Here is a 14,191-nt window from a genome sequence, read left to right as displayed (position 1 = left end):
CTGGAATTTTCAGCGCTGTGTTCCAACTCCTTTTTTTAGGAAAAGTCCCAAAACCCCATTTCCCTGTGGCATTTTCCACGATTTTCACAGGTCCTTTTCCAGCTTGAAAAGCTTTCCCTGAAGTACCAACCCGGGATGGAGCCCAACAACCTAAAAACGCCCAGTGGACATCCCTTCTCCAGGGCTGATTTTTCCAGGATGGAGAAGAAGATTTGCCGGGATGAAGGTTGTGGATCCTCGTGGAATGTTTGGGAATGGGATGAAGGTGCCATTCCATGCTCCAGCCCCAGTGTTGGTCCCACAAAGGGACCTTGTTGCCCCCGGTATCACCGGCAGGTTTGGGGCCATCACCTTTGAACGCTTATCGGAGCTCCGACTGACTGTGAATTCCCGGGAAAACTGCTCCGGAGGCTCGGGACAGGCCTCACGTGCTCCCCACAGGCTCTGCCCAATGGATAAGTGTGGCTTTATGAATTCCAGGCAGTAAATCCCGGTTTATGATCCCAGGGAACAGGTTCTGAGCTCAAACGGTAAAAAATAATCCCATCCCTCATCGTCCCCTTATCGGAGTCAGCAGTGGGGGTGGGAGTGATTCCAGCTGCTTTCATCCTGCTTTTTCCTCCTGGATCAGGGTATTCCCAGTCCCTGGGAGCTCATCCTTTGTCTGTCAAGAAATTGGGATGACTTATCAAAAAATTTGGATTCCTCATCAAAAATTTGGATTGCTCATCAAAAAACTGTGATTCATCATCAAAAGAGTGAGATTGCTCATTAAAAAATTGGGATTGCTTATCAAAAACTTGGGATTCCTCATCAAAAAATTGGGATTGCGCATCAAAAAACTGTGATTCATCATCAAAAGATTGAGATTGCTCATCAAAAAAATTGGGATTGCTTGTCAAAAAATTGGGACTTCTCGTCAAAAAATTGGGATACCTCATCAAAAAATTGGGATTGCTCATTAAAAAATTGGGATTGCTCATCAAAAAAATTGGGATTGCTCATCAAAAAAATTGGGATTGCTCATCAAAAGATTGAGACTCCTCATCAAAAAATTGTGATTGCTTATTAAAAAATTGGGATTGCTCATCAAAAAATTGGGATTGCTCGTCAAAAAATTGGGACTGCTCATCAAAAGATTGAGATTCCTCATTGAAAAATTGCAATTGCTTATTAAAAAATTTGGATTGCTCATCAAAAAATCGGGATTGCTCATCAAAAGATTGAGATTCCTCATCAAAAAATTGGGATTGCTTATTAAAAAATTGGGATTGCTCGCCAAAAAATTGGGACTGCTCGTCAAAAAAATTGGGATTGCTCATCAAAAGATTGAGATTCCTCATTGAAGAATTGCAATTGCTTATTTAAAAATTTGGATTGCTCATCAAAAAATTGAGATTGCTCATTAAAAAATAGGGATTTTTCACAAAAGAGCAACTGGACACAACCAAAGTTTGCAAGATCCCAGCAGTTCCCAAGGCTGCCTTTGGTGCGGTTGGAATGGGAAAATCTGGCTCATCCCACAGAATTCCCATTCCCAGATTTCCAGAGAATTCTGGAGTCAGATTCCTGGCTCTCCCAGCGTTTCTCCAGCTGTTGGAGCTCCAGGATGATCCAGCAAAGCTGCAAAGGCTCTGTCCCACTTCTTTCCATGCCTGATTCCCTGGCAGGTGGGAAAAGGATTCTTGGCTGGGATCAACCTCACTCCAGGGAAAATTCCCTAATCAGAGTTTCTCCCACTTGAAAAACGCTCCCATTCCTTCATTCCAGGCTGGCACTTGGCTTCTGAGGAGTTTTCCCAAATTTTTTTGGTTCCAAACAGCTTCCAAGGAATTTTCCTGCTCGCCTCTAGAGTTCTTCTGTGGATTCTGGTCAGAGTTTGGGAAAAGAGAAAGAAGAATAATTTGCAGGGACATTGAGGCAGAGGAGGGGGAAACAGAAAATAATAAAAGAAGTTTTTAATTTGGAGAAAAATGTGGAGGCTCCAGAGGCTCCTTTTCTTATTAGGGTGTGGAGAAATCCCTGGAATGGAGAAACTGGGATGAGCAGGAGGGACAACAACAACAGGGAACGGTAAAACCTCTCAGGCAGCAAATTCCCAAGAAATTGGATAAATTATTCCAATGAATGGATAAATTCCAACTGTTTCCTAAAATGGAGATGGAAAATCAAAGAAGGAAGGAAGAAGAAAGGAAGGAATGATCCACTGGAAGAAAAACTGGAAGTGTCCAAGGCCAGGTTGGACAGGGCTGGGAACAGCTTGGGATAGTGGGAGATGTCCCTGCCCATGGAATGGGATCATCCTTAAGGTCCCTTCCCAGCCAAAGCATTCCATGATTCCAGAAGGTGATCCATGACTTCAAACCCCCTCAACTCCACATTCCTCATGTCCCTCTTCTCCCAATCGGACAACAAATATACTGGAAAGCAAATGTAACTCTGGGAAGAGTTTTAGGAGCTCAGATTCTCACTCCAGCTCTCCAGGAGGATTCTGGAAGTTCTCCCAGGCTGGATGGGAAACACTCAGGAATTTCCTTCATCTTTTCCCACTTTTGCAGGGAATTCCTGTTCCCAGAGTGTGGAATACTGCTGGAGAAAGTCAGAGAGAGAACAAAAAAAGGGAACTTTTTTTCCATATTTCAGGTGATTTCCCCATGGTTGGAGCTGCGAGCCAAGGGAAGGAGAGCAGGGATGGAATTTTTCATCCTTGGAAGTCTGACACCAAGATGAGGCAGTTCTAGTTTGCCATGGAATTCCAGAAAGTTTGGGATGGAAGGGATCTTAAGGATGATCCCTGCCATGAGCATCTTCCACTATCCCAGGGTGCTCCAAGCCCCATCCAAACTTTCCTTGGATGCAGGGACAGCCACAGCTTCTCTGGGAATTCCATCCCAGTCATTCTCCACCCTCCCATCCAGGAATTCCTAATTCCCAATATCCCATCCATCCCTGCCCTTTGTCACTTTAGTGACCAGGAGAGAGAGGACAGAAGATATTTTCATCCAGAACCAGAATTTCAACTCCTACAGGAGGGAAATATTCCCCCAGCTGGAAATCAATTTCAAAATCCAGGGAAGGGAGATTTTTATGCTTAAACTGCATAAAAATTCCCTCCAATATGGAACTGATTCCTAAAAGTGACCATTCTTGGCCCAAAGTGCAGCAGTTAAAATGGATGATCCCTTTTTTTTGTTTTGTTTTCTTCCCAGGATGCTGATTTCCAACAGTGGAAGCATCCAAACATTTGGAAAGGTTCATTTGAAGCTGTTGGAGAAACATTCCAAGCCTTGCCATTCCCAAGGGGCTCCATAAAACAACAACGTTACAAACTCTCCTTTTATCCCACATTCCTTCCCGCTTCCTCAAATCCCTGTTCATGGATACCATCAGAAAGGGAAGCAAAACAAAATGTCCGAATTCCCTCTGAGAGGGATGCAAGGCTGGGACAGGGAATGGAGTTCTCCAGAGGGAAGAATTCCAAGCAAAGACCTCCCACACTTGGCTGCATCATCCCCAAAAAAATAATAAAAAAAAACAGGATGAGCTGAAGAATTCCCCTTGCCCTCCAAAGGCTGCAGAGAGGGAAAAATTCCTCTTGGAAGCAGCTTCAGGATGATGGGAGATTCCAGAATCCTTGGAGCATCCCAAATTCCAGTAGCGGGGCTGGGGCTGCTCCTGGAATAAATCTGAGTTTCCAAGGAAAACTTCCGAGCGCAGGGCTGGAACTTCTGCACCTCGTGATCCTTTGATGTGGGGAGAAGCTGAAGAGGCTCCTCGGGATCATGTGGATGTGGAGACGCTCACATGGCCCCTCTGGAACTGGGATGGGATTCCCTGGGATTATAGGAGAGCTCTCCCCCCCTCCCCAGGCCTGTGCTTGCATTCCCACCATTCCCAAAGCACAGGGAACGGGATGAGCAGGGTGGGTCCTTCCTCAGGATCTGAGCTCATCCCCTGACTGGGATTCCCCAGAAATCCACGGGAACGATGCAGATCTGGAGATCAAACCCTAATTCCCATGAATCCAAGATGAAGGGTGGGAATTGTCCACCCTCCCTCTCTCTGGGTGTTTGGGAAAAGGATTCCCTGGAAAAATCCACTTGGCTGGACTGGATTTGAAGCTCATGCCACCAAAGAATCGCTCCAGGCCCTGCAATTCCCATTTTTCTAGGAGGAAATGGGGGAATTAATCATTCCCTGGCTGTTGGATCTGGCCGGGGGGGACTTTGGATCTAAGGAGCCTGAGGAGTGAGTTTGGATTTTTGAGGAGAAAAGGGATCCAAAATTTCTCAGTCTTGCAGTCAGGGGCAGGTATCCCAGAAGAGCTTCTGGTGCCAGGGTTAAACTGGGAAAAATTCCCTTTGTTGCCAGTGTTAAACTGGGAAAATTCCCAGTCTTGTGCAAGGGTTAAACTGAAAAAATTCCAGTTTTATGCCAGGGTTAAACTGGGAAAATTACCAGTTTTATCAAAAGGTTAAACTGAGAAAATTCCAGTTTTATGCCAGGGTTAAACCGGGAAAAGTGCCAGTTTTATCAAAGGGTTAAACTGAGAAAATTCCCAGTTTTATGCCAGGGTTAAACCGGGAAAAGTGCCAGTTTTATACCAGGGTTAAACTGGGGAAATTCCAAGTTTTATGCCAGGGTTAAAATGGAAAAATTCCCAGTCTTGTGCAAGGGTTAAACTGGGGAAATTTCCCAGTTTTATGCCAGGGTTAAATTCCCTGGCATTAAAAAATTCCCTTCTTGTGCAAGGGTTAAATAGGGAAAATTCCCACTTTTATACCAGGGTTAAACTGGAAAAATTCCCAGTTTTATGCCAGGGTTAAACTGGAAAAATTCCCAGTCTTGTGTAAGGGTTAAACTGGGAATCATTTCCTTGTGCAGCTCCAGCAGTTCAGCGTTATCTCCCTTTGATCCCTTCAGTCTGGGGGAGGAATAAAATAAATGTAGATATGGAAAAAATAAAGGAATTTTAAATATATAAATTAAATAAATAAATAAAATAAATAGTGCTAAAATAAATTTATAAATTAAATGAATAATGATAAAATTGAAATAACTTCTAAATAAACACATTTGAAATTAATTAATTAATTAAGTAATTATAAATAAATAATTAAATAACTCTAAATAATGAAATATCGCTAAATTACAAAATATGTAGAAAACCAAACAGGATCAGAGGCATCCCTGGATCAAGCCCTGGACACAGAGGAGACACCAAAAACCTGGATGTGACCATTCCCAAACCATCTCAGATCCCAGTTTATTCCCATCCCCTCCTGGCACTGGAATCTCTGGACAAGACCCCTATAAAATCCTCATTTTTAATGAGAATTTTAGAAATTCGATTTTCCCTGCTTCCCCCTCTCTCCAGGGAACATCCACCACGGATCCCTGGAATGCTGCAGGGGAGTTTTTCCCTCCTCTTCCCAAAGCTTGTGGATCCCTGTGTCCCTAAACCCACACAGATCCTGGGAATCCCTGGAAGGATTTCCCCAATCCCAGGCCTCCCTCAGTGGGAAAAGCAGCCAGATCCCACAAAATCCCCAGCAGAGGTGGGAATAGCTGCCCAGAAATTCCCAAATTCCCCTCAACCTTCCCCTCTCTCCCTAATGGGGAGATGGGATGGGATGGGATGGGATGGGATGGGATGGGATGGGATGGGATGGGATGGGATGGGATGGGATGGGATGGGATGGGATGGGATGGGATGGGATGGGATGGGATGGGATGGGATGGGATGGGATGGGATGGGATGGGATGGGATGGGATGGGATGGGATGGGATGGGATGGGATGGGATGGGATGGGATGGGATGGGATGCAGTGGGACAGGATCTATGGGATGAGATAAATGGGATGCAGTGGGATAGGATCTATGGGATGGGATGCAATAGGATCCATAGGATGGGATCTATGGGATGGGATACAATGGGATGCAGCGGAACGGGATCCATGGGATGGGATGGAATGAGATCCATGAGATGGGATGCAATGGGATGGGATGCAATAGGATCCATGGGATGCGATGCAGTGGGATGGGATCCATGGGATGGGATGCAGTGGGATGGGATCCATGGGATGGGATGCAGTGGGATGGGATCCATAGGATGGGATCCATGGGATGGGATCCATGGGATGGGATCTATGGGATGGAATGCAATGAGATCCATGGGATGGGATGCAATGGGATCCATAGGATGGGATCCATGGGATGGGATGCAATAAGATCCATAGTATGGGATCCATGGGATGGGATGCAATGAGATCCATGGGATGGGATCCATGGGATGGGATGCAATGAGATCCATAGGATGGGATCCATGGGATGGGATGCAATGAGATCCATGGGATGGGATCTATGGGATGGAATGCAATGGGATCCATGGGATGGGATGCAATGCAATGGGATGGGACCCATGGGATGGGATCCATGGGATGAGATGCAATGGGATCCATGGGATGGGATCCATGGGATGAGATGCAATGAGATCCATAGGATGGGATCCATAGGATGGGATGCAATGGAATGAATTCAGAATCATTCCCAATCCATTTCCCTGGATCCGCTGCAATCCCCATCGGGAATGGGGGGGTCACCCCTGTTTGATCCCACCGCCCGCCCGGGAGATCCTTTGGGATTCCAGGGCGAGGGGAAGGCGGAGAAGGAGGCGGAGGAAGAGGAGGAGGCAGAGATCGCACCAAGAGCGGCCCTTTTTTTATCCCTTCCCCTCTCTCCCTCTCACAGGAAGCCCAACTCTACCTTCGCTTGGAAAGAGCCTTTCATAAACCCAGCTCAAGGCTCCCATTCACGGCCATGGAGCTGGGAAAAAAAAAAAAAAAAGGATTTAAAAAAAACCCAACCCGAGCAAGCGGAGAGTTTGGGGTTTCTTTCTTTCTTTTTTTTTTTTTTTTCGCTCTCCCTCTCGCTCTTTTTTTTCTTTTTTTTTTTTTTCGGCGCTCCTAAAAAATAACCCAGAAATGCTCGCAGCGAAAATTTGATGTTTTTACCGTCTGCTCCCCGAGAGAGGAGAGACTGGAATTTTTCCCTCCTCAGCTCCTAAATATCCGCGAGAAAAGCGGGAAATAAAGGGGAAATAAAGGGGCAAAACGACCCAAAAAAAATCGCTCAGAGTTTGATTTTTAAAGTTGAGTGAGTCAGCCCCGAGCCCGGCGCCTCTCTGTGTTTGCCCGCGTGGTGCATCCCTGGCAGGGCTTGTAACCCTTTCCCAGCCTCGCTTCTCTTCCCAGCATGGAAAAACGAGCAGGGAATGCTGGATCCCGCCGCAATTCCCAAATAATCACACACACACACACACAGCTCGCTCTGGGGGAAGAGAGAGTGGGTTGGAATTTTTTAATATTTTTTTTTCGCAGAGGAGTTTTATGAATGAAAGCTCCCGGCTGAGCTGGGAGTGATATCCCAATGCTTTTCCCGGTTTTCAGGGATCCTGGGATCTCCCGGAAAACTCTGCGCCCATGTGGATGAAAAAAAAAAAAAAATTAATTCCAAAAATCAAAATAACCCCAAATCCCGAGGATTTCAGGGAATTTCGGAGTGAGGGGGGGGGGTAAATTAAAAAAAAAAAAATACTCCTAAAATAAAGGACGGGAAAGGGGTGGAAAGCGGGAACGGGAATTTTCAGCCCCACGTTTGCAATCGTCTTTTCCAAACTGCAGCTCCTTGGAGGCAGAGAGGAAGAGAGAAGCCAAAAATCCCCGATTTTTCCCTAAAAATAGAGAATTCCCTGCCTGGCAGAACCAACTTTTTGGGACAGCCGAGCAAAACCTCCCCAGTACCGCCGCTGCCCCAAAGGCAACTGCGGAGGGAAAACATTCCCAACTTTTGAGGCGTTTTGGAAATTTGGGATTTGTTTGCGTGCGGCAGAGAGGAGGAGAGGCAAAAAAAAAAAAAAAAGAAAAACCCCAAAAATAAAAGGGACGGAGAGCGGGGAGGGTGGGGGGGGGAGTTTGGAGTTTTTTGTCCCCTCGGCGAGAGAAAAGATAAAATTACTGCGGCTAAAAATAAAGCGGTGGTTAAAGGTTCCCCCTCCCTCTGCCATCTCCCACCCCTTCCAGCCCTCTCCCTGCTCCCTCCCTCCTTCCCTCCCTCCTTCCCTCCCTCTCCCGCTGCCTCTCCGTGTTTGCGTTTGACAAAGAAATGATTTGAACTTCCCGGAGCCGCAGAAAATCGGGATCCCGAGGCGCACCCGGGCCCATATGGATGTGATTTCCCATCTCTCTCCCAGATGATCCAGCGGCACCGGGAGCCGCGGCGCTGAGCGCCTCCGCTGCTTCTCCCCATGGGCTCCGCGGCGGAATTTTGGGAGCTGCCCTCCACTCCAGCCATGAGAAAACGAGGAAAAAACCCGGGATCTCTCGTCATGTGCCTCTCTGGCTGAAAGCTGGGGAGCCAAAGGAAGAAAATCCCGCGGATCCGGGGGAACGCCGGGGAGGACGAGGAGAAACCCGCGCCGCTGGAATTCCGAGCTCGCCTCCTCCCGCTTCCCTGCGCGAGGCTGGATGCTGGAAGCAGCCCCTTGGATATGGGATCATATCTGGTGTATCCCAGCCTGGGTTTGATCCTCTGCTGCTCCGTGCTCAGCTCCGTCTACGCGCTGGTGAGTCCCGCTTTTTCTTTTTTGCCTTTTTTTCTTTTCCTTTTTTTTTTTTTTTTTCCCGCAGGATCCGTGCGGATCCTGCCGCCAGGAGGGAGAAATGAGGGGATGAAGGATTAAAAAGCTGTTTGGGGTTGTTGGGATCCGCTGGCGCTGCAGTGAAAATGTCTGTGCTTCCCAGGAGTTGGGATCGCTTGGAAAGCTCTGGGCAGGACGTGTGAGGTTTGACAGGGATCCGGGACAACGTTTGGGGCAGAATTTGGGGATCTGCCTATGGAGAAAGGACAACTTTGCTTCCTTTTTCATATTTTTATCCTTTTTGACCCGTTTTTGATTTTTTATTCTGCTTTTATTACTTTTTAATTTCTCTTTCATTTTTTCTCTTTTTCCTCTTTTTTTCCTATTTCTTTTCCTTTCTTTCTTTTTCCTTTCTTTCTTTCCCTTCACTTTTTCTCTTCCCTTTCCCTTCCTCTTTCCCTTCTCCTTTTCCCCTCTACTCCACCTTTCCCTTTTGCTTTCCTTCCTCTTTTCCTTCTTCCTTTTCTTTTCCCTTCTCCTTTTTCTTCCTCCCTTTCCCTTCCCTTCCTCTCCACCCCTTCCAAGACAATTTCATTCCCAGTTCTCCTTTCCCTGCAAATCTCCTTAATCCCAATGAAACTGAGCCTCTCCTTTGGAATTCAATTTGGGAAAAACAGGGAAGTTGTAGGAACCCTTTGCTCCTTGGCACTTTCCACCCCTTCCTGCAGACACCACACTTCCCAAGGCTGGAAAACCGGGATAAATCCATCCAAACTGGGAAATAGTGTGAGACCTGCAGCTCCAAAACCTCCAGGAAGCAGGGAAGGGACATTTCCTCGGGAATCAGCCGCTGGATGTGGAGCCAGTGCTGGAATTCCCTGTGACAGGAGCTCTGCTGGCTTTCCCCATCCTTGGGATTCTCACTCCTGTTCCCATTTCCCAGCGTTTTCCAGGAAGGAGCAGGACACCCATGGAAAGTGGGATCTGCTCTCCAGGAGGGATGGAAATAGGATTGGGAGTGGGATTGGGATCGGGATCAGGATCAGGATCGGGATCATTCTGGCTCCAATCAGGCCCCTCCTGTCCCTCTAGGATCCACCAGCCTGGGCCTTCTCCCTGGATTTGGTAGTTTGGAATCTTGTGCAGAGGTGGGGGTGGGGGGGGTTTCCAGCTTTTCCAGTGGGAAATTTCTCCTCACTAAATGAGAAGGAACGGCCCCTTGGAAAACGATCCCTGTCTGAGCCCATCCCTGTTCGGTGTGTGGAGAAACCTCCCAAAACCCAAAGAAAACTGGGGAGATCAGGAGAACCACTTGGAGATTTGTTGGGATTTCAGGGATGGACGAGGCTTTTCCCAAATTCCAGGGCTGGATCAGCATCTCCTGACTTTGGGGCTGTGTCCAGGTCCTGCAGCACCTGCTGCCCCCTGCTCCAGAACTCCTGCAATTCCTGCTGCTTTGGGGCTGGGAAAATCAGGATTGGGAAGCAGCCAGGCTGGAGCTGGGGGAATTTCAGGATGCAAAAAACCTGGGCAAGGCTGCATCTCCCATTCCCATTATTCCGATTATCCCCATTATTCTCATTATTCCCATTCCCATTCCCATCATTCCCGTTATTCTCATTATTCCCATTCTCATCATTCCCATTCCCATTCCCATTCCCATTCCCATTCCCATTCCCATTCCGATTATTCCCCGTCCCAGCTCACTCCTCTCTCCCAGTATCAGCTGCCTGGAATTCACAATGGGATTTCTTTGGGATTCCCCCATCCCAGGACATCCTTTCCATCCCAAGGGATGAGCTGGGAGGTGCCCCCACGTCCCCAGCGCCGGCTCAGGGTGAGCTGGACCTGGCAAAAATTGGGAATGAGCTCTCCCAGAATCCCAGAGGGCTGAGAAATCCATGGGATTTGCTGGGAAAGCACAGGAGTTTCCCTAAAACCCCTCCTGGACCTGGATTTGCCAATCCCAACTCGGATTTTTACTGGTTTCAGGTCCTGCTGCTCCAGGTTTAGTTAGGCCAGGTTTAAATTCCCGGTTTAGACACTTCCCTTGTTTTCCAACCATTCCTGACAGCAAAAGGAATTCCCAGAGGGTTCCAAATCCATCCGAGATCCCGAGTGCCCCCCGTTAGGCAGGATAATGTCACCCCTTGTCACCCCCATCCAAGAATCACCTCCAGCCTGGATTTTCCCTGGAGTTGCAGCTTCTTTTTCCAGCTAATTGGATTTTTAAAGGGACTCTGGAAAGAAGGAATGGGATTGAGGGTGATCATCAGGGAGAGATTTTATGGATTTATCCTATGATTTGTTATTGTTATTTATTATGAAATGTGTTACTAATATTTATTATAAATGTTGTTGTTGTTATTTATTATAAGATTCGTTGTTGTTATTTATACAAGGGTCACAAATATATTTGATATTTGGCTCTGAGGGAGTTGCTGCCATAAATTTCCCCTTTCCTAGGAGCAACAAGGAAAAATCCATGGATGGATGGGGATGCAGGGATTTAATTCAGGCTCTGGGCTGAGCTTAAAGCGCTCCCGAGCTTTGCCCCGGGCACAGCAGAGCCCGGCTCAGCTGCGGGCTCGGATCAGGAGATTCCCGCAGCCAGAGGCGGCTCCAGGGCACAATTCCCGGCTGAACCTTGGGAATGCGGGCCCAGATTCCTGGGATCTCCAGAGTTCCGTGATGCTGGGATGGGGCAGAGCCCGGAGTGTCCCAGAGCTGGCACTGACATTCCCGGAATTCCCCCTGGAGCCGGGAAGGATTGCACCCAAGGCGCTTTTAGAGGGAATAGCTCTGGAGCAGGGCTGGAAAATAATTTCTGGGATATCCTGGGATTGGGGGCTGGATCTGACCCCTAGAATATCCCAGAATTGGGAGCGGGATCTGGTCCTTGGGATATCCCAGGATTGGGAGTTCGATCCCTGGGTTATCTCAGGATTGGGAGCTGAATCTGATCCCTGGAATACCCCAGGATTGGGAGCTGGATCTGGTCCTTAGTATATCCCAGGATTGGGAGTTGGATCCCTGGGTTATCTCAGGATTGGGAGCTGAATCTGATCCCTGGAATATCCCACGATTGGGAGCTGGATCTGGTCCTTAGGATATCCCAGGACTGGGAGCTGGATCCCTGGAATATCCCAAGATTGGAAGCTGATCTGATCCCTGGGATATCTCAGGATTGGGAGCTGGATCTGGTCCCTGGGATACCCCAGAATTGGGAGCTGGATCTGGATCCCTGGGATATCCCAGGATTGGGAGCTGTATCTGGTCCTTGGGATATCCCAGGATTGGGAGTTGGATCCCTGGGTTATCTCAGGATTGGGAGCTGAATCTGATCCCTGGAATATCCCGGGATTGGGAGCTGGATCTGGTCCTTGGGATATCCCAGGACTGGGAGCTGGATCCCTGGAATATCCCAGGATTGGGAGTTGGATCCCTGGGTTATCTCAGGATTGGGAGCTGGATCTGATCCCTGGGATATCCCAGGATTAGGAGCTGGATCTGGTCCTTAGGATGTCCCAGGACTGAGAGCTGGATCTGGTCCCTGGGATATCCCAGGATTAGGAGCTGGATCTGGTCCTTAGGATATCCCAGGACTGGGAGCTGGAGCTGGATCCTGATCCCTGGAATATCCCAGGATTGGGAGCTGGATCTGGTCCTTAGGATATCCCAGGACTGGGAGCTGGGTCCCTGGAATATCCCAAGATTGGAAGCTGATCTGATCCCTGGGATATCTCAGGATTGGAAGCTGGATCCGGATCCTTGGGATATCCCAGGACTGGGAACTGGATCCCTGGAATATCCCAGGACTGGGAGCTGGATCTGGTCCCTGGGATATCCCAGGACTGAGAGCTGGATCCCTGGAATATCCCAAGATTGGAAGCTGATCTGATCCCTGGGATATCCCAGGATTGGGAGCTGGATCTTTATCCCTGGGATATCCCAGGATTGGGAGCTGGAGCTGGAACCCTCCTCTGCAGCATCCTTGGCTGTCCCTGCATTCCAAGCAGGGAGGGAAATCCAGCACTGGGAAAAATCTCTGGGAAGGAGAGAAAAGTCTGGGAAATCAGGGCCCTTTTCCCTGAGGCTCAAACCCCTGCGGGATCAGGGATCATCATCCCAATCCCAGAGTTTTAGGGACAGATTTGGGCGAGGCTCAGCTTTGCTCCAGCTCTGACAATCAGAGAAATCTTCCTAGGATTCCCTGGAATAGCCCAATGACACCTGCCTGGGTGGAATTCCACCTGGATGGAGTGCCTGAAATCCAGTGAGGATGGAAATCTGGGATAATTCTGCTTGTTAGTCCCAGGATTAAGGAATTAAGACCGGCCTAAGGTGGAGAGCTCTGCAAAGATGGGCTTGAGGAGAATTTGTGTCAAAAGGAGCTTTGAAAGTCGGGTCTGACACCAGCAGAGCTCGGGAGAAAGGAAAATGTGGGAATGATTTTTATTTGGGAGGCGCTGGCAGAGGGAAAATCTCCCCATGTCCTAAAATGTTGGATTTTAGGATCTGAAAGATCTTTCCAACCTAATCCTGGGATTCACAGAGACAAAACCTCCAAGGTTTTGCTCTTCCAACCCTTTTTATTTTCCCGTTTTTTCCCTCTTTTTGCTCAGCCTGGGAGATCCCAGCCCTGCCAGCACTGGATGAGATATTCTGATTAATCAATCCATGGATTAATTATTAATAAGAATAAGACAGCAGCTTCCTGCAGGTCTTAGGACCAGAATATCCCAGTTTTTGGAGGCAGCTGCCAGGCTGCAGCAGGATGAGCTCTGGGAAGCAGATCCATGTGGGAACAGGGTGGGAAAAGGGACCATTCCCACTTTTCCTTGGCTGCCCCGACCTGCTCAGGGTGTTTGGGTGATGCTGAGCTTCCCTCTGCTTTTGGGACAATCCCAAAAAATTCCAATCCTGATTTTTGGGGGATTTGGAATCTTTTCTGGCACACCTGGAGAGAATTCCCCATTCCATATCCACCCCTGGATCCCTGGAAGTGTCCTGGGAAAGGCTGGATGGGGCTGGGAGCAGCCTGGGATGGGTGAAGGCGTCAGGATTGGAATGGGATCATCCTTGGGGCTCTTCCCAAGACAAAGCACTCCGGAATTCCGTGCTGTGGAGGAAGGTTTGGATTAAGGAGGTGTTGGATGGGCTCAGATCAATCCCACAGATCTCCAGAAATCGGGAAAAGGGAATGGTTTGAAGCTGGATGGAAGGAAGGAATGAGAATGCTCATTGTCGGAATACAGCCCATAATATTTTTTTTAACTTAATTTTTTTAATTAAAAAATTTTTTAAATTTACAATAATAAAAATAGCAATAAAAACTTCAATATAAAAATAACGATAAAAATAAGATGAAATATAAGAAATACAAGAAAAAAATAAAAATGAGAAAGCAGGAAAATAAGAAAATAAAAATTAAAAATAATAACATTAATAAAATAATAACAATAATAAAAATAAAAATTATAAATAGTCCTGTAAAATAAAAATCCCACAAATCCCAATTCATCAAACCAAGACAGGTCCCAAACAATGGGA

General features: G+C 47.6%; 1 protein-coding gene across 1 annotated transcript in view; it reads left to right on the top strand.

Moving 5' to 3' along the window:
- Positions 1 to 8,024: 8,024 nt before the first annotated feature.
- PTH1R (parathyroid hormone 1 receptor) overlaps positions 8,025 to 14,191 on the top strand; it is a 90,337-nt gene continuing 84,170 nt past the window's right edge. The window contains exon 1 of the mRNA XM_041714286.2: positions 8,025 to 8,623. Within this exon, the coding sequence (XP_041570220.1) occupies positions 8,549 to 8,623 (75 nt within the window). The 5' untranslated portion in view covers positions 8,025 to 8,548. The remainder of the gene's footprint in view (positions 8,624 to 14,191) is intronic.

This window comes from Taeniopygia guttata, chromosome 2 (assembly GCF_048771995.1).
Source record: "Taeniopygia guttata chromosome 2, bTaeGut7.mat, whole genome shotgun sequence".
Classification (NCBI taxonomy): Eukaryota; Metazoa; Chordata; class Aves; order Passeriformes; family Estrildidae; genus Taeniopygia; species Taeniopygia guttata.
This window is presented reverse-complemented; position numbering and strand designations above follow the sequence as displayed.